This window comes from Herpailurus yagouaroundi, unplaced genomic scaffold, assembly GCF_014898765.1.
Source record: "Herpailurus yagouaroundi ecotype Mexico unplaced genomic scaffold, PumYag 163, whole genome shotgun sequence".
Lineage (NCBI taxonomy): Eukaryota > Metazoa > Chordata > Mammalia > Carnivora > Felidae > Herpailurus > Herpailurus yagouaroundi.
In genome coordinates, this window is record NW_024412404.1 from 66,313,530 (window position 1) to 66,333,668 (window position 20,139).

Here is a 20,139-nt window from a genome sequence, read left to right on the forward strand (position 1 = left end):
TTACCCCAAAGAAGAGAGAAACCCGCCCAATTCCGTCCTAATACGCGTGGCAGAGAGCGTGTTCACCGCACTGAAGAGGGACCGGGGAGGCGAGGAGGAGGTGTCGCTGTGCCCTGGGGCAGTGGCAGCGTATCTGAAGAGAGGCCCCGTAAGCCGTGAAATAAACAGGCAACAATTTAGAGAACACGGTTAATTAGCTGGGTTTTAGCCACCATCGCTCCACCCAGAACGGGCAGGTTGAAAGGCACGATTTTTGTTTGTGCTCACTCAGCCCTTGTGTGCCTTCACAAACACTGTTCGGAATCTTTCAAAACAGACTGTCTTCAGTTGAAACACCGTTTTGCCGCTGGAGATCGCAGTGGAAATCTTACCACCAAAACACACTGGTTTAAAATATTTATTAATTAAAAAAAATTTAAAACTCTTTTTATACAAAGATGATGAGAAAAATCTCATGCAAACTGGGCATACGATAAAAATAACTCAACTATTCGTATGATGATTTTGTACAAAATAATCCCATTTTGAGTAGGACCCCCGACAGACGTTGCGGCCGCCCTGTCTGGGGCCCGGCGCCCCCTCGGACGGCTGCGGGGGTCCGGGGTCCACGTGTGGAGGCGCTCAGGGTCGTCGCTATGACTGGTGATGATGATGCTATTGCTACTACTCGGGACACCGGACGGACACCCAGCACTCGGAAGGAGCCCCCGTGCCACGGGGCTCAGAACCCAGGGAACACACAAAGGTTTGGAGAAAAGTTTCAGGTACTCAGATCAACTCATGAAAACACCTTGAGAGGGATATAGATATTTCTGCTGAGCTACAAACCTGCGGTGGGTTTATGATTTGTATATATTACAAGTACTTTGCATAATTAAACAATTAAGGGAGCGACCTACCATGGCAATTAGAAACGCATCAGACTCGGAACGCCGTACAAAAGAGAGCTTCAATATGAAACAGTAATCCTCCGAGAAGTGCGCGCAGCCCCGCGCGGCACCCTCCGCTCCGCACCTGTCCTACTGCGCCTCTCACACGCTCATCTCATCTTCCGCAGCCGGAGTCGGTTTTCCTTGTCCCGTTTCTTAAGAATAAGTATGAATTGGTTGAAAAAATGCTCCTGGTCCTTCTTTCTTTGAACAAGACGAAACCTCTGGTCCCGGCCGTACTTCTCCGCAAACTCCTTAAACGTGGTTCTGAAAAACAGGAGCTTTCCTGAGACCTGTCTTCCCCGGGAGCGGTTTCCGCACCTCCTGACCCCCGCAGGCTGGCATCACCTCCAGAGGTGGACAGCCGCTACCGCCTGATCTAGCTGTCCTCGGGCCACAGGGAGAGGACACGGGGAAGGTTGGGGACAGGGGCGGGACTTGGGGCAGGTCGGGGGACAGGGGCGGGATCTGGGGCAGGTCAGGGGACGGGAGCAGGATCTGGGGCAGGAAACGGGCATCCCACACCTGCCCCAGCTACTCCCGTGCTGGGCGCCACTCCCCGTGGGGGCCCTTGGGATCCTGACCCCACTGAACACCCGCATGGCTACCTCTCCCCAGCCTCTGAGATGAACCCAGACTCTCCGACTTCTTCAGCCTCCCTCGCTCGGAGCTCTCAACTGCCCACCTGCGTCCACCACTGCTTTGGCCACACGGGTCCCCTCCTGTCCCCTCTTAGGATGTCCTGGCTGCCACAGGCCACTCGGGCAGCCCCTCTGCCTGGCACGCCGTCCCTTACATCTGCTCTCGTCACTGGCAGTCGGGCTCCACGTGTCTTTTTTGAGGAAACTCACCCCACAGACGGGGTCCCTCGCGGCCCTTGTCAACGGCCACAACCGTGGTAAGCCCAACTGTGCCATCTACTCCTCCCCGCCCCCCCCTCCACTGGAGGCTCTGTGATCCGTGTCGTTTCCCGCCAAAGGTCCCGGACGCCTGGCGGCAGTGGCCGGCGTGTGGAAGAAGCCAAGGTCAACTGAACGGGCCCGGGAGTCCGACGCAGGGTCTGGGCGGCTCAAAGGGCAAGTGGGTAAGCCCCTTGCAGGGACAAATGGCACCTTCGCGAGCACGGGTCCCCACCGCCTCCCCCCTCCCAGGCCCGAGCTGGCAGCCTGGAACAGGCCCGCAGGGCTACGTGAGCTCGGTCTGGGGATCCAAAGTCCTCCCGCTTCTCCTTGTGGAGGACTTCATACTCCGCTGCAGACATTTCACTCTTGTATCAAAGGATTATACTGTAACAGCTGTTTCACACATAAACAGGAGGGCTGCACTGACATGGCTGTCAGGAGCCCGGACACATCCCCACCTGCCACCAGCGTCCCTCTTCCTGGTCCAGCCCCACAGCCTCCTGGGTCACGCTCCGGGGTTGTGCCTGCTCATGCGCGTCTCAGAAAGAAAGCGCTTCTCTCTGCTGCCCTTCTTCCCTCTTCCTCCTCCTCTGCACTGAAAGTGTACATCCCCCAGGATCCTAGGTGGACCTCCTGGCACCCCCCGGTGCTAGTGTTGGGGGGGGGGGTCAAGGCCTTTGGGAGGTGACTAGGTCACAAAGGGCTCACCAGACCCTGAGCCAGAGCGCTGATCTCGGACTTCCAGCCTCTAGAACTGGGAGGAGTATCCGTTGCTTGAGGCCCCTGGTTTGTGTTCCTGGGAACAGGAGCCCAAATGGACTAAAGGACTAAGGCCCTTGTCTCATCCTTCCTTCCTTCCAAGATGAGAATCACAGGGACTTGCTACTCTCTTCCCTTGTCTGGATAGCAGCCTGCGTATCTTCCATTCAGAGGCTGAGCATAGATCTTGTCTACAAGGTCCTGCTCGGGGCACTTCTGAAAAGAAGTGTCCCTGAGAAGAGAGGGAGAATTACAAATCTGTGGCCCCCCAGCCGTGCCGTGGGGGCACCTTGGCTTCTGCTGGGCCTTCCAGTGGGCCGGGGGAGCCCCTGAGTCACGGGCACAGCACCCCCTTTGCCCTCTGGCAGCTGGGGACACAGCCCACCTGCACCTAAAGGAGGCAGACAGTGTGGCCTTGGGGAGAAGCACAGAGTGCAGACCCCACAGCCTGAGCGGCAGACCGAGGGGAGGACCCCCGTGGCCCCTCGCCCCATCTCAGGACCCCCAGAGCCGGGCAGGACTGGGAGCTGGCTCTGGCCGTCCCCGTGGCTGTGGTGACAGGGCCAGAGCACAGTGTAACTGGCGGAGCTGCTGAACCCCGAGAGGCTGCTTCTAGGGTGCTCAGATGGCCTGTGCTTAGCTCACCCGGCCACCCGTGTGCAGCGACTTGAACTGCACGTATTCTACTAGGACACCTATGGAACAGTGAGGGGAGAAGGTGAAGTGGTCTGTAAAGTCTTGGCGATGGTGCAGAATCAGCCATTTTGACATAAAAATGGTTTAAAAATCATAAAAGTACATATGCATGGTGCACATTTTTTTTTTAATTTTTTTTTTCAACATTTATTTATTTTTGGGACAGAGAGAGACAGAGCATGAGTGGGGGAGGGGCAGAGAGAGAGGGAGACACAGAATCGGAAACAGGCTCCAGGCTCCGAGCCATCAGCCCAGAGCCCGACGCGGGGCTCGAACTCACGGACTGCGAGATCGTGACCTGGCTGAAGTCGGACGCTTAACCGACTGCGCCACCCAGGCGCCCCGGTGCACATTTTTAACATAGCAGGCAGTAATCTACCTTTAAAGAAGAAGTAAGTTTAACTTTCTGATTTCTATCAGTCATTTTCCTTCTGTGTGTGTGTGTGTGTGTGTGTGTGTGTGTGTGTGAGAGAGAGAGATCTTTCTCCTAATTGCCAGACGCGTTATGAGTATTTTCTCCTTTGTCTTCAGGACGGGAAGGGGAGTGTGTTGACTTACTGTTAACGTTTTACCAATGGACAGATTGAGAATATTTGATGATGATGGTGATGAGAGGCATCTCCATCACCAAGCTCCTTCTACCTGCCAGGCGCTATGTTCGCTTCCGCGTCTGCACCACCCAGGGACTCTGCTGTAGCCGTACTGCCCACAGACGATGCCGGAAGCTCAGAAAGGTGCAATGCCTCACTCCACTGCAGGGCTGAGGAGGGGTGGGGGGGGGGCTGTGCCCCGAGGCAGGGGCTCCACACCAACTCCTCTCTCCTAGGGTCACCATGTGGGGACGCAGAGATGCCAGTGTTCTCATCTCTAACCACAGGAAGTCACAATTTACAAACGTTTAGATGAACATTTGCTCTTCTAGATTAGCCTTTTGTGATGGGGTTAATTCATGCTGCATTTTTCCCCATTCAGAAAACATCTGTCCTTTAAATACTTGGAGAGGTTTTATAAGGACCATATAACCAACATCCAATTATTGACCAGATGAACTAAATGATTATCAATCAAAACATGGGAGCCTATGTCTTCACAGAAAGCAAACATCAATTAATGTTTTTTTAAAAAAAAATAATGTCGTATTTATGCATTATTACTAAAATTCCGAAGTGCCCGCATTATTATTAAAAATAATAATGCATAAACGTCCATTCAGATGTATCTCAACCCCAAATAAAAATAAACCGAAGTCAATTTTTTTGGCTTATAAAAGTTATAGTCCTATATTTCTAAAAGTAGTACAATGTTCATTACTTCTTAAATATCAGCCAATTTTAGGGGTGCCTGGGTGGCCAGTTAAAGTGTCTGACTCTTGATTTTGGCTCAGGTCATGATCTCACAGCTTATGAGTTTGCACTAACAGCATGGAGCCTGCTTGGGATTCTCTGTGTCCTCTCTCTCTGCCCCTCCCCCTGCTTGCATTTTCTCTCTCTCTCTCTCCCTCTCCCTCTCTCTCTCTCTCATAAATAAATAAATAAACATTTTTACACAGAAGCCAATTTTAAAGAAGACTTAAGTTCATGCATTTTTCTAAGTTCTAACATCCAGTTTCCTATTGGTTTATTTCACGGGAACAGTGCCAGGTTATTTTAGGTGACTTTGGCAGCAAAATTACTTGGCTCATTTGCCCTGGTGTGTGTCCCTTCTCTTTCCACCCTGGCCGACTGGGGAGACGTCTGCAACCAACGGTGAGGTTTATTTTACTGCCGCTGTTCGGGCTCTGTATGCCTAGTCTCCGAGTTCGTGTTCCGTGCGCTTACTTTCTGATCCCTAGATTCGAGGGTAGCCCTCATCTTGAGTGCTGACCTACTGACTAGTTATTTAGGTCATGGAGTCAGGGTGGCCACGCTGGAAAACCAGGCAGGGCAGCAAAACGGAAGGGTGTGGGGAGCAGAGAGAACTGTGAGCCTCGCAGGCAGGCAGGGCTGGTGGCTTAGTCACCGGCAACTTCACCATTACGCTTGTGAGGTCTCCGAGATGGTAGGTTACACGATTTAACCAGAACAGACTTTAAAAGCCCTCTTACAGTCATCGTAAGTCTCCCACCCCGAAGTCACCCGGCATTTCTGTCTCCATACCTGGGTGACACCTTAGATTCCTCCAGAAGTTTCTTGAATTCTTCTTTGGCGAGCAGCAATTTGTTTTTCTTCTCCTTATATTCTTCTTTTATCCTTGTCTTGACAAACTGTTCGAATATCTTGAAACACACACACACACACACACAGAAAAGTATTACAGGTTGCATATCAGAAATGAAATCTTGTGCCTCAAACACAACACAAAAGAACAGCGAGCATCTGTGGTTAAGCCTTTCTTTTCCATAAGGTGGAAGGCACAGCCCCTCCAGGGAGGGGCTCTCCTGAACCAAGCGTCTACATAATTAAGCCTGGATCCCCAAGAGAATCTCGGGGTCAAACGCTGAATCAGCCCCGCTTGGGGGCGGGGGTGGGTCCTGTTTCTTGTTTCGGAATTCCGTGAGCAGCTTCTGGGGTCATGCGCTGTCTGGCTGACCTTCACATCGCTGCCGGTCGTCCCAGGAACACATGAGGTTTTGTCATTTGTTCTAGTCAATTCCTACAGTGACACAATTGGCATCTGAGCCTCCAAACGTGATTTTAACTTGTGAAAAGAAAGTCAACCCAGCATCTCTGATCCCTCAGCCTCTAGTCTCTAAGAAGACCACTTGTGGTCTCGGCATCAGGGCGGGGGCATCACGCAGACACGGCAAGCCTCTCCTGGGGGCGTCACGGAGCCTCTGGGTGGTCAGACCCAAGGCGAAGACCTGACCCTCGGACACTGCGTGATCCCCAGTAGGACAAGAAGTGGGTTTTGAGCAGGAGAACCCCGTCCCCTAGCCTGAAGGATACGAGTATCGTCTGGTGGGCAGGTGCATCATGGCCCCGGGACCCTCTCCCTCGCGAGGTGACAGTCAACACAGTGACGTGACACCGAGGACCCTCTCTGCAGCCGTCAGTCCGTCAATGGATGGGGGCAGCGCATCGTTGTGGTATGAGGTGCCATTTACAAACCGGAGCCCGAAGGGGGTAGGGACAGCTGCTTCATTCCTAATGCTATCCGAGCCTCAAGAGCATTAAAAAGAAAATACCGGAGATGACTTGAGAGTGTGCGCACACGTGAATAAAAAGATCAATACAATTTTCACGTGTGACCCTGGAAGGCCTATAAACAGCAACTCTGTCCCAACCGGACCCAAGGCCACTGCCAACATTAGACTTTGACCCGAGCGCTCTGGGGGTCTCCCGCACTCCTGCCCCCAAGGGGGAGGCGGGGAAGACGTGGCCAATGCAGGAGGCTCTCTCGGCTTGGACGGGGATTTCACACTGCCTTTCAGTGGCCACTCGCCTTACGGGATTATAAACACCCAATGCTCCCCTGTCCTGAAGACTCTGCACGGAAAGGAAACATTCAGGAGCAGGACTTAAATGGAGAAGGTGTGCTTACATATTGAAGTAGGACTATCTCGGCTTATTTCACCTTCAAGGCAAGTGGCGTGCAACCTCGCCGGCTGTCTTAGAACTTAAACTAATAAAACAGGTGAAGGAAGGGTTATTATCCACAAAAAAGTGGGGCTCCGTCATCAGAGCTTTTGCTCTACTAATTTTAAGTCTGGACAGAAACCCTGCCTGGCCGCGGGAGACCCGCTTCTCCTACCGCTGAGCGCCCACCCATGCCGAGTTCTCGCCTCTCCCTCCGCCCTGTCACTCTATTTACGCCGCTATAATTTAACGTAGCGGCGTCTTTCTCCCCGTTTTGACAAATTACACCAGCTTCACTCAAAGTGGGGCACGACTTTTTGAAAGAGAGACCACTGGCCATTGTCCCGCTATGGCATGTCCTCCCATAATGAAAAAGAAACACTATCTGTTACCGTGGAAACAGGTCTGATGAGCGTGGCCCAACCCCTCGTCTCTGTTTGGGCTCAGTCGCTTCTCCTTTGCAGCCCCCTGTGGAGGACGGGCCATTGGCGGTTTGCCCACCATGAGCTCTAGCTTCCGCATAGAAACACCATGTGACAGCGGGGCCGGTGTAGGTTCTAGCCGGATGCTTGCCATCAATGGTGGGGGTGGGTGGGTGGGGTCCTGTGAGGAGCACTGGGGTTTCGGGTGGCCTAGATATTGCCTCCTTCTCCGGCACGGCTCCAGCACCAGTGCTCATAGGAGCTGTGGCATTTCCCCTGCGTCGCGGGTGGTTTCTGATCCCAGGGCTCTCTGATGCTGCTCTGTGTCGACCGCCAGCGAGGCCCAGTTCCCGCTCTTCCTCCCGGGGCCTCCGGGGCCACGCTGCAGGCTGGTGACCCTGAAGTTTCCTCTGTCTGATGGTGTCCCCCGAACAGTGCACTCCGGTCTGATCTGTCTGCACAGCGCACATCCAGGCGTGGGGGCCCGGACATCCCAGCCTAGGTGGCCACAGCTGCACCTGCTGCCATGGGGGGGAGGGATGCGCAGCCCCGTGGTGCTCACGTGTGCACCTGGTGCAGGACACCCCCAGAGCAGTTCAGCAGCACACTGAGCGTCGCGTGCTCCCATCACGTGTGGGGGGGGCCGGGGGTCCCCCCCCCCCCCCGGGGGGGGGCGGGCTTCCTCAGCTTCCTTCAAAGGGGCTAACGGTCTCTAAAAACACCCCTGAACTGGCAACGATGGTGCCGACCGCGCCATCAGCGAAAGCACGGTCCACAGATGGCCAGCGTGCGGGTCTTCACCAAGTAAGGCATTCTTCACAAAAACAAGTGGACTACGAGTGCTCACAGCCGAGTAGTCTGACCGTTTGCTCTTTAATATCGCACAGAAGAGCGAAATATCACTGATGATTAAAGTCTACAGTTTTCTTCGGCTGTGTGCACACGTGTGTGTGCGTGCTTAATCTAACCTCCTCTGACTCTATTGTAACTTTTTTTTTTTTGGAGCCACTGCTAACACGTTTCACACGTTTTCAGATGTTTCCTTCTGGAAAATACAAGCCAGCTGCAATGCAACAAAAAGGTCATTAATTCTAAGTTCCTCAAAGGTCTAAGTTCCGTGTTCCAGTGTGGCCGACCCAGCACCATCCCAAGCTCCAGCGTGTGCCAGCGGGGCCCTGCCATCGGCGGGACGGGCAGGGGTCCGCAAGCCCGAGGCTCTGCCCGCTCGGTGTTTCACTGATCGTGCCGGCGTGTGCTTGAGGAAACTTCAGGACCCACGACAGAGCTGGAAATGGGGTTGCCCTCTCTGTCCTCTGGGCCCCGGGCTCTGCTGTCTGATAGCACACGGGCCGTGGTGACAGAGGCCACATCTGAAACAGCTCTCCGGCCCTCTCTGTTTCCAGCGGCCGATCCGATGACCCACTTTCCATGTGCATCATTTCACACTCAGAAGAGTGCAGACAGAAGAGGCAGGACTGGAGCAGGAACCAGAGACCCCAGAGACCTCCAGGGAACACCGGACCCCAGCCGGGCTGTGCATCAGGGCCCAGTCCCTCAGCCGGCAGTCAGCACCGCCCGTCCCTCTGTCCGTCCGCTTCGTCTTGGAAGCCGTATCAGCTCCATGATCTACGCTGACGACCAGCCAGCGCAGACCAGCCAGCGCAGACCAGCCAGGCTAACGTGTCCTCCAGGCGAGCTGCCTCTCGCCCACCTCTGCCCTTTCTGGGGACCTGCCCTCTGGACCCGCCACCCCTTCCCTCATACACCTTCTTACTGTTTCCGGGACCCTCCTCTCGTTCAATGTCATCGTATAAGAGCTTAATTGAGTCTTAACACAGCTATCTGGGCTGCGGTCAGTGTTCCCAGCACGTGCATTTTCATCTGTCCTGTGGGATCACCCCCAGATGGTTTGCTAAGACACTGCGGGGATGACCGTCCTCTGCACCGGTAACCACTGCTGCGCACAAGCTCACACGCGAGACCACCGGGTCTACCCCTTCCCCTCTGACAAAATGAACGTGACAGGCGTCTGCGTGTCACGAGCGTCAGGAGGAGCGTCCTGCTCGCGCTGGGTTTCCAGAGCCCGCCAGCCCGCCACCATGTTACCTGCTTCCGCTCCTCAGAGTTTAGCAGGAGGTAACGCGGATCAAACACGATTTTGTGTAATTCTTTCTCCCAGGTAGAAAACGCTGACACCTGAAGAAAGATATTCAACAGAGTTGTTTTTAGCATCTAACACAGAGCCCGAGGTCATGCTGAAATCATCGATGGGGGCAAACAGCATCGGGGTGCCGTGGGCTCAGCGACGCAGCCTTGCACGAGAGCGTTAGGCATGCCAACGTTCCAGGAAATCAACACCTAGAGCACTGGGAAATTAAATTCTACACTCATGCCACTATTTCTTCCCTGGATTTCTTCCAGGGCCATGTGCCGCTGATCTGAAGCCCCCATTCTATCTGTGCAGCTGGAACACCATTCTGGAATGTCACATCTTGAAATCAGAAATAACGGTAAAAACTTTCAGAACCCCGCAGACCATGACAGAGGGCGATTTCTTATAGTCTGCACTTTGCAACAATTTTAGTTGATTTTTAGTCAATATTTAAATCTTTTTAGGTAGGCCATGTTTTTAGAAACAAACCATGTTACAATAGTTTTAGATTCACATAAAAGTTAACAAGATTACAGAGTGACCACATATCTTACTCAGCTTCCCATACTGTGAACATCCTCCATCAGTATGGATGCCAGATTTGTCTACACGGTTGGTAACAAAAGTCCACATTTAAGACTTCTTTAGTTTTGGGGGCACCCGGGTGGCTCAGTCGGTTAGGCATCCGAGTCTGGCTCAGGTCATGATCTCGTGGTTCGTGGGTTCGAGCCCTGCATCAGGCTCTGTGCGGACAGCTTGGAGCCTGGAGCCTGCTTCAGATTCCGTGTCTCCCTCTCTCTCTCTGCCCCTCCCCTGCTCACACACACACTCTCTCTCTCTCTTAAAGATGAATATTAAAAAAAAAAATAACAAAGAAAAAAAGACTTCCTTAGTTTTGACCCAGTTTTCTTTTTCTCCCTAGGATCCCACCCAGGACAGCACGGGACAGTGTCATGTGAGTTTCTCCGACTTCCCTTGTTATTCTGGCCTTGACGGTTTTGCTGGTCAGGAGTGTTGTAAGATGGCCTCTATTAGGATTATCTTTTAGATAATTAGATGATTAGACCAAGGTTCTGGGTTTGGGGAAAAGCACAGAACAAGGTGCTGTCTTCATGCAGCACGTCACAGCACTTCCTGTCACCGTGACTGACGACGCGCGGTGTGGACCCAGACCACTGGGCTGAGGCTGTGCTCACCAGCTCTGTCCTGCTCACACTCACTCTCTGTCCCCTTCCCGCTGTGCTTTCTGGGGGGGAAGTCACTGTGTGCAGCCCCTCCTCGGGTTATGTTCCACCTCTTGAGGGGGGTATCCCAATACGAGCTATTTGGAACTCTCAAGGGGATATTTACCGATTCCCCCACATTTACTTATTTATCGCATCATTTATTTGTATCATTACAGGCTCATGGGTATTTCTAACCTGGGTTATAACCCAATATCATCCAGACGCTTCGTTTTTGCCCACATTCTTCCAGCTTTGGCCGTTGAGAGGTTTTCTGACTGGCTCCAGCGTGCCTTTGGCGTACCCCATCATCGTTTTGGGGGGGGGCCCTTCCTTATTTTCTGGAACTTCAAGGTGCCCCGGCCTCATCTTGTGTCTCTCCTGCCCCAGCCCTAGAGTCAGACAATTCTCCAAGAATCGCGGTTGCTTTTGCTGGAGAACAAATCAGAAACCGTGACCTGGTTCTCCGCCGTGGGACACGGAGCTTCTAGCTTCTCCCCGCTGACAGAGCAAGGAAACGTTTAAGTCGTTTACACAATAATTTATCCACTTAAAAGCATGGACTAGGGATTGACTATGCCCTTGGCCCCACGCTGCGTGCTGAGGACTCAGAGAGAGTCAAGGTCCTGACATCAGAGAGCCCGTGGCCTGGGGCAAGGCAGACAAGCGAGCTAATGATCCCTTGCGAGGCATCTGTGCCATATGAGGGACACTCCCGGACACGGAGAGGCCACGGCGAAGGGACATCCCCATCCCCAGGGATCGGTTTCCAGAACACTGACTATTCTGGAACATGGACACTCCTCAGGCTCCCGAAGGGCCGGGGGGTCCAGGAGGGGCTGTCTGGGGTGCAAAGGCGTGTTCGTGAGCTGGGGGTATGTGACAACGGCAGAGCACGTTGGGGGGCAGGGAGGGGTCGGGGAGAGGCAGGACAGTCCCAGGCTGACGGAGGACCTGCACTTGACCTGGGGAGCCACGGCGGGCAGTCACACGTGATGCGCATTTGAGGGAGGCTACTCCGGCCCAACGGGCGGGGAATGAACCCTGGGCCCAGAGGAGAAAGCAAGCTAACGGTGGCTTTACAAAAACAAAACCCATTCACCCTCTCACCTCTGAGCACATTGACGTGTTGCTGGTAGAGACACTATTTTAATAAACAGGTGCTTTACTTGGTACACCACAATGTGTGGGGTTTTTTTTAATCGACGCTTTCTACCTTTATTAACAAAAGTCAAACCCCCTTGTTAATATTCATGAGCTCCGTTACTGGGCGGGATGACCCAGGCTCCACCCGGGGACTTCTTCCAAGGAGAACATGGTAAAGTGTGGACACACCCCAGGGGTTGGGGGCAGGGTTCCCGGGGAAGCATCCAGGCAGAGCGATCCCATCATTCTTTGGCTCCCGACCACAGCACCGTTAGGGCAGCTGTGGAGAGAAACTGTGGGCCGCCTCGGCTCAGCCCAGGCACACAGGCTCCTGTCCACCTGCTAGGGACCGGTCTCTCAGCTCGCTAGGGAGGGCAGAGGATGTCACAGAATCAGTGTCACATAACTAACTCTACCAGGATTATGAGAGTTTGGGGGATTCTAGATGTATAATAAAATCATTAAAAAAAATTAATGGTATATGGTTGCCTCCAAAGGAATTTGCAATCTGTAAGAGGAGATAAGCCGTGTCTTCAATGACTGTAATTCACAGTGACAGAACAGGTGTTGTCACATTACCTGAGAGCCATGCTAACAGGTGCTGCCCAAGTTCAGAGAATGGCGGCCGTGGTTTCGAGAGGGACAACCAAGTGTGGGACCCAGGGCTGGGGATCAGAGCAGATGGGACGGATGGATGGCCATGTTGGAACATTCGCCACCTGTGGGGGCACAGCCTTGTCTGTGAGACCCAGCTGTTCCCAGAGGACCCCGGATCATTGCCGTTAGGATCGATTACAAGCATCGCTGCAGACACAGCCTGATCTCACTAGGCCTGCGCCTCCCATGTCCCCAAGGTCACGTCTAGGTAAGTTCATTCTACGGGGCCGGGAAGGAGGTCTCCCCACTCTTGCTGGGTGCCAGCAGGAGCCATTCTCAGCCCCAAGGCCACCGTGTTCCCTGCCGTGGCCCCCCACCCCATGCCAAGTGGCTGGCTTCTCCAACACCCACAGGAGAGTCTGTATGAGCCCCAGGCTTACGTTACATCACGTAATGTCCTTCCGGGTTGGCCCACCACCCTATTCACGGGCCTGCCCAGTCTCAAACGAGGGGGTTACTCTGGGGGTGCACCCGGGGGTGGGGACCTTGGGGCTGCCTCAGGATCCTGCCCACCCGGTGGGCCCAGGACTGACTCCAGCACACGACTGTTTCTCTCTTATGTCCAGCCCACACTTCCCGACACTTTGGCACTTCCCCGAGATTTCGTCTTTGAACGGTGAATTTTTCAGCAGTTTTAAACCCTCGCGTGCAGAGTCCTGCCGTCCCTCTGCAGCCGGGCGGTGTTCTGTGCCGATTCAGTCTCCCCCGCGGGGCCGTGTTCCGTGATCCGCGATCAGCTCCCGACCATCAGCAACTGTGATCCAGGCACGTCTGAGCGCCTGGGTGTGCCGGCCACCGGGAGACTCTGCCGCCAGCCTCTCCTGAGCCCCGCACACGTTCTCTATTTCATCCACGCTGGGGTGTCATCGCCGGCCAGCGTCGTGGGCACATGCTGGACGGGTCACTGACTGCTGGGCCACGGCCCTGCCTTCTTCCCACACAGCCTCCTGCTCCTGGCGTTCCTCGGGCACGTGCCCTCCCCGTCGTCTCTAGGTCCTGACTTGCTGTTGGTTCCCTGGCGTCTACGCTGCCGAGGACACTCCTGGCAGACACAGCTGTAAGATGGCCTGTGGACAGGCCTTGACCTCCGGGCGGGGACCAGAGGTGCCAGATGGCTGGCTGGGGAGGCTGTTCCTGTGTGGCACGTCTGCACCCACAGACGTCGCTGCTGGGAGCGGCAGGGGAGACGCTGGCACCGTGGCCGCAGGAGCCGGGCCCTCTTCCAGCCGCTGTCAGCGTGCTCCCCGCGAAGACAACCTCGCTGGGAAAACCCCCGAGTGTTTTGCAGGAACCAGCTGCAAATGGAGGCTGGTCACTGCAGTGCTTGGGAGACGGTGGTCTGGTCCCCAAACTGCTCCCCGTCCTCCAGCACTCTTTTCCCTGGACCCCAGCACCCACCCTCCCGAGGGCTCCGTTTCTTGAGATCTGACTGGCCAGCCATTCGTTCAGCCAGGGCCCCCGTGGCGGCTTCTTGGCCAGCCAAGCCCTGAGCTGCTCCCGTGCAGGGCCCGTCTTCCCTGAGCGAGGGACCTCCTCGGCCCCCTCCACCTGCTGGGCACAGGCGAGACCCATCCTCTATCAGAAGCCCCCTGAGGGTGACCAAGGTCTTGTGCACGAGGAAGAAAAATCGCCGATGAGATTGTTTCTGACCTCAGCCCCAGCGTCACCAAAGCCTCTGAAACCGGAGGAAAAGGGTCTCGCATTGCGTTCCACCCGGAACACCAGGTGATATGCCAGCAAGAGCCTCCCGGGAGGCCGTCACAACCGGAAAGGCCCCCGCAGGCAGGACGCCGCGAAGGAAGCAGGCAGATGCTGCTTTTATCTTCAAAGCCAAAGGCCATTTCACGAGCTTGTCACTCACTGGATCACACACAAGACCAGGGACCCTAAGGACCAGAGAAAATGAAGGAAGGCTGGAAACGGATGGCTCGTGCCCGGCCCCGAACTTGAGGGTCAGTTGGCAGGACGGCGGGCTCCGGGGCACATTGGGGGGTGGCAGGGCCACCGGGGCTCCCCTCTCATGCCCTGTGGGGCAGACGATGAGCCTGTGGACAGGTGATGTGACTGAGTCGCCTGTCCGTCCACGGCACCGCCCCCCGCACCGTCCTGTCACCTCCTGAGGGCTCTGTCGGGGTGCCCTGGCTGTTGGCTGGGCTCAGGAACACGGAGCTGGGTGGTCTCAGGGTCTCGGGGGCAATTTCCATCTCAAACACAAAACGCACTTATTTCAGAAGCCAACGGTTTTGCCCAAATTTGATTCTCAAACACGTCGTGTTTACTCTTTCCTTCCTCTGTGTTCCTAAATGTGATAACGGAGCCTGGAGGGTGGACGGTCCATCCGTAGGGTGGCTTTTCCCTCTGGTTTTCACGGCCTCCACGCCCCGCAGAAGGGCATCTGTCACAAGCACCCCCCAGCTCTGTGACAAGGACCCTGGCCTCTGAGACACGGGCCGCACCTGCCTGGCCAGTCGGCTCTTGTCTTAGGCTTCTGCCTGCACACGCTGTCTTGGTGCCGAGAGGTGAGCGAGGCTCCTGTATAACGTCTCCTCATGTCACGTGAAAAACCAAAGAAAAGAGAAACAGGAGAGCGAGACCCCTCACAGGCGTGTGAGGTGACGGCCTGTTCTCGCAGCTGCTAAGCAGTGGGCTGGGCTGGGCCCCGGGGACCCGCCGTGCTCCCCGGCCCCTGGCAGGGCCCCATCGCTGGTCCCCTGGGCTCAGGCAAGTTCCCCAAAGTGTCCATCGGGGGCAGCAGAAGGTATCTGTCACCAGATGGAGGGAGGCGGGGAGCAGGTGCAGGGGTCTCCCAGGCACCCCAAGACTACTGGGTGCAGGTGGACGTAGTGTTTGCCTAGCCACACCGGAGGCCCAGTGGCCCCCGGAGAAGGGTCAAGAACCTCCCTCCGGCCTGAGCCCACTGACCTCTGCCTCCAGGACCAGAGGCTGGAGACGCGGCCCCTTGTTTAGTCTGTGTCTGCATGGGGTGTGCCTGGCAGTCTGTCCATCCACTCAGGAGCCCCCAGCCCCAGCTCAGCTCCCCACCCAGTCCGCCCATGGCTCCCCCCCCAGGACCGGTTCCCCCGGGGCCCCCCAGGGCCCCCCCCCCCCCACTGCCAGCCATCTCCCACAAACCCGGGTGCCACCAGGTCTATGCGGACGAGTTCTGGTTCCGAGAATCTGCATAGCTGCCCTCCACCCCTGTTCCCGTCCTCCCTCTTCCCTCCTCTCCCGCTGCATCCCACAGGCTCAGGCTGATACCGAATACAGTGTTCGCTGCAATTAGCGATACCATTACCCTCTTTACCCAATTTCCTGGAACGCATGGCTGTGTCTTCCGGAGCTCCTGACAATTATTTTTGGGACAGAGAGAGACAGAGCATGAGCGGGGGAGGGGCAGAAAGAGAGGGAGACACAGAATCGGAAACAGGCTCCAGGCTCTGAGCCATCAGCCCAGAGACTGACGCGGGGCTCGAACTCACGGACCGCGAGATCGTGACCTGGCTGAAGTCGGATGCTTAACCGACGGCGCCACCCAGGCGCCCCAGTGACAATTAAAGGCAGCGTGAGAGGCCGGAAGGACAGGCGTGCTCCCAGCTCGGCTCGTCCTTGGTGGGGAGGCACGGGCACCCCTGTAGGTCGCCGGGATGAGGCCTGGGTGCGGGCGGTGTGTTTGGGGGGCAGCCGCAGGCATGCTGGGAGGAGAAAAGCTAAGGACGCCGCACAAATGAGCAGGTGACCACGGCGGGCCACCGGCAACCTCGGAAGACTCACGTGGAACAGGCCCACGGCTGCTTGAGATTTGTCCCGCGTAGGACGGGGACGTGGGGGTTACCTCCAGGTTGAAAATCATCCACGGAGATGTCCAATCTCTAAACCTAGACATGGGAGCGGTCCACACGAGCCCAGGTGAGCCAGGTGAGCTACAGGTGGGTCCAGAGGTGAGCAAGGGGTCTGCCCGCTTCCCCTGAACTCTGGGCACTTCGACTCCCGCCCTCACCTCCCAGTGCTCATGGGGCTTTAGCAACTTCAGCTTCTTTCTTCTGTTTTGACAGATAAACAGAATTTTGTGCCATCGTTGCACAACATCCTCCGCCAATTTGATTTACGTGTGCGGGTTGTTTTCACCTTAGCGACGGGCGGAATCCTGCTCCGGCAGTGAGAGGGGTGGTCCGCCTCCCTCCCCAAGGGCATCTTCATGATTAGAACAGGGTCTCATCGCTAACCACACGGTATCTGAAGATCTGGATTGCCAAAGGCCACGGCCGTCAGTCCAGGAAAGAGGAACCACAGCACAGGAGCGAGGCAAGACATAAACCCCAGGCAAAGAGTTATAGTATTCAAAAAATGGTATTTACGTTTCTTACTGTTCAGTGCTGCTGGGGCTGCTGGGAAACGCCGTGTCAGGAACTCTCAGACGTGGCCACCGAACTACTCTTCCCAGAGCAATTCGGTACATCGACCACATGTTCGTAGCCCGTAGGAAACAATTCCGCACACAAAATACACACGTCCATATGATCATCAGAGTATTATTTGAAACAGCTAATTTGGAGAATATAAGAAATGAATGAAAATGCAGGATTTCTGAATTGACAACAAATTGAATATTATGACCTCATCCAAGTGTTTTCCAAAGGATTATATGAATGCTTTTTAAAAATGCTGGAAAGGGGTGCCTGGGTGGCTCAGTTGGTTAAACATCTGACTTTGGCTCAGGTCATGATTGCATGCATGGTCCGTGAGTTCGAGCCCCACGTCGGGCTCTGTGCTGACAGCTCAGGGCCTGGAACCTGCTTCGGATTCTGTGTCTCCCTCTTTCTCTCTGCCTCTCCCCGCTCATGCTCGCTCGCTCGCTCTCTCTCTCTCTCTCTCTCTGTCAAAAATAAATAAACATTGAAAAATTTTTTAACGCTTGGGGCACCTGGGTGGCTCAGTCGGTTGAGTGTCCGACTTCGGCTCAGGTCATGATCTCACGTTTCGTGAGTTCGAGCCCCACGTCGGGCTCTGTGCTGACGGCTCAGAGCCTGGATCCTGCTTCGGATTCTGTGTCTCCCTCTCTCTCTGCCCCTTCCCCGCTCATGCTCTGTCTCTCTCTGTCTCTCAAAAATAAATAAACGTTAAAAAATTTTTTTTTTAATTTTAATGCTTAAAAAGGAAAAACAGTACACAAATTTATAAGTAGGTTAAACCTCATAAAATCAACTACATCAGAATGTTCGGTTGAACGATGTTCAACTACAGGTCAATCCTGGTTATGTTCTAAGACAAAAATACTTATTATTGATATTTTTAAATCTAGTTTTAGAAACGAAAGACTGGAAAGAAATGTATCTCAATGAAAATAATGATCTCTTAGGACAGAGAGGACTTGGGGTGAATTAGATATTCTTTTTTGCAAATTTTCTTTCCATGCACACGTCACTGTGCAGCAGGACACTGTGTTATTACTGGTGTGACGTGTGCCCTGCGGGGTCCACAGACTTGCCATAGGTCCACGAGGAGCAGACACCGCAGGTGTCCGGGCTGGGACTCACACAGGTACCTGAGACGCGTCGCCTCCAGGGCCGTCTCGCCTACGTCGGCCGCTGGTCATGAGGATGACGGAGCCCTCCCGCGTGCGTCCGGAGGCAGCACCATGTGCGTGTCTGAGAGAAGGGGCGCCAGACACGGCTCACGGGGAGGGAAGCAAGGTGGCGCTTCCTGCTGCCGGGAGAAGGCCTCCCCCGCTGCCCTGTTAGCCAGAGGCACCCAGTACTGCTACTTTACGGCAACCTTGTCATGGTGGACGGCGACTCAGTGCAGAGAGAGATTGGCATGGCCCGTGGGTGTGAACGCGTGGTCTGAGTTCCTCTCTCTAACAGACTCGGATCCCAACTCCACGGAGCTCAGCTCCACAGTCAGCCACCATGCCAGCCAGTATCCCTGAGGCCACTCACCGCCGGGAAGCTGGCCGAGGGTCACCCACACAGAGACCCCAGAGAACACAGCAGGTCTGGGCCGTGGAGTCCCTAAGGTAGGATCTGAGACTCTCCAAAGGCCCTTGGAAAGCCATATTTTTTTTTTTTTTAATGTTTATTCATCAAATTCAACTGAAGCAGGCTCCAGGCTCCCAGCTGTTGACACAGAGCCCGATGCAGGGCTCGAACTCACCAGCTGTGAGATCATGACCCGAGCCGAAGTCGGATACTTAACCCCAGCGTCCTATGGCTAGGTGCCCCAGCCGTACCCACTTCTAAGGGATACTTTGCAGGAGGAAGATGTTCTCAATAAAATGCTTCTAATACATTTGCCTGAATAGGAGGGATCACATTAATAATCTGCTATTTGACGAGACCTGCCCCTTCATACGCTGAAGTTTTTTTTTTTTTTCTTTTTTTTTAAGGCTGTACTGTGCTTTATACAGTAAAGCAAAACAAAAATAAAACCTTCCTTGAGCCGTCAGATACATACTACAAACACGCAAAGCCACAGGCCCTTCCCCAATCTGTGATCCCCACGGAAAAACCCCAAACATGCCCTTGTTAAACTACGAGAAACCCACAGGACCTAGCTCCATCGTTCCATAAGTACATGAATTTCTGGACTGAAGCATTGTACAAATGCAATAAAAAAACATTATTAATCACTCAGTCCATGAAAAAAGTGACCTTTCTGTGCCTCATTTTCAAGCAACAGGAAATCTTATGGGCTTAGCTATCAAATTCTCTTGAGCACTGAGTAACTTATAAAATATGCTGGCATATTTTATAAAGTCAAAAAGCCATAAATGGTGGCATTGCTTTATGACATCAGCAGTAAATTCAGATTAATCTTTCCTATTCATGAGCTGCATGTGGGATTCTTGCAAAATCCTCCTAAGACAGGGGTTCAGGCTTCACCCAGGTCTCTTCTTTCCAGGGAAAACTCAGAACTCCGGGTGGGTACTTGGCATTTCTGTGTTGTTTTGCTGATTCACATCTACACGACCTACACAAGGTTCTCACGCAGAAGAATCTACGAATCAAAGGCCGAAAGGAATCACCCACCTCGGTGAGGCAAGAGCGTAGTGAAAATCTCATTAGTAAAGCTGCTCGACCACAGCCACTGGGATAAATTCAAGAAACCACACAGCCCTGGCCTGCCGGCAGGCTTAGCAAACACAGGTAGGTGTCTCAGGCAGCCCTGGGCTCTCCCGGGGGTCGGTCTGATGCTGTGCTGGTGAGGCCGGGCTGGTTGGTTTCCCAAACAAAGAGGGGGACGTGCAGACGAGATAAAATACGTTCCTGCCTCCATTTCTCAAAGGCTCCTAATGCCATCACGTCTCAGGGAAGAGGGGTCACGTCTCCTGCTGGCTGGGTCAACAGGAACAGACTGGCCAGGTCGATCCAGACACTAAGAATTACATATATTTCTGTGCGTGACAAGGGCAGACAGCCACCCGCGTGTTGATCAACGCCTAATGAGACTAGAGACAAACCTCAGGAGCGTCCACGCCTATGGCTCTCCAGAGCAGAAGCACCTAATTCTGGAGATTCTGTAGGGGGAGGAGTATGCTTTATCACTTCTCCCGAGTGATGCCGAGACCTGTCCTGCAGACGCCTGGTGGCCATGCTCGTGGAGAGAACAGAACGGGGAATGACAGGTGCTTCAGAGATAAGCCCCTTCGTCACGGGCTCGGCGGGCGGGCTCCAGGACCAGCGGGTCAGGGGGCACATGCGGC

General features: G+C 54.4%; 1 protein-coding gene across 1 annotated transcript in view; it reads right to left on the reverse strand.

Moving 5' to 3' along the window:
* Positions 1-383: 383 nt before the first annotated feature.
* The window catches only part of TCERG1L (transcription elongation regulator 1 like), a 166,810-nt gene continuing 147,054 nt past the window's right edge, over positions 384-20,139 (reverse strand). The window contains exons 8-10 of the mRNA XM_040486936.1: positions 9,369-9,458; positions 5,422-5,540; positions 384-1,196 (exon numbers count right to left, since the gene is read on the reverse strand). Of these exons, the coding sequence (XP_040342870.1) occupies positions 1,040-1,196; positions 5,422-5,540; positions 9,369-9,458 (366 nt within the window). The 3' untranslated portion in view covers positions 384-1,039. The remainder of the gene's footprint in view (positions 1,197-5,421; positions 5,541-9,368; positions 9,459-20,139) is intronic.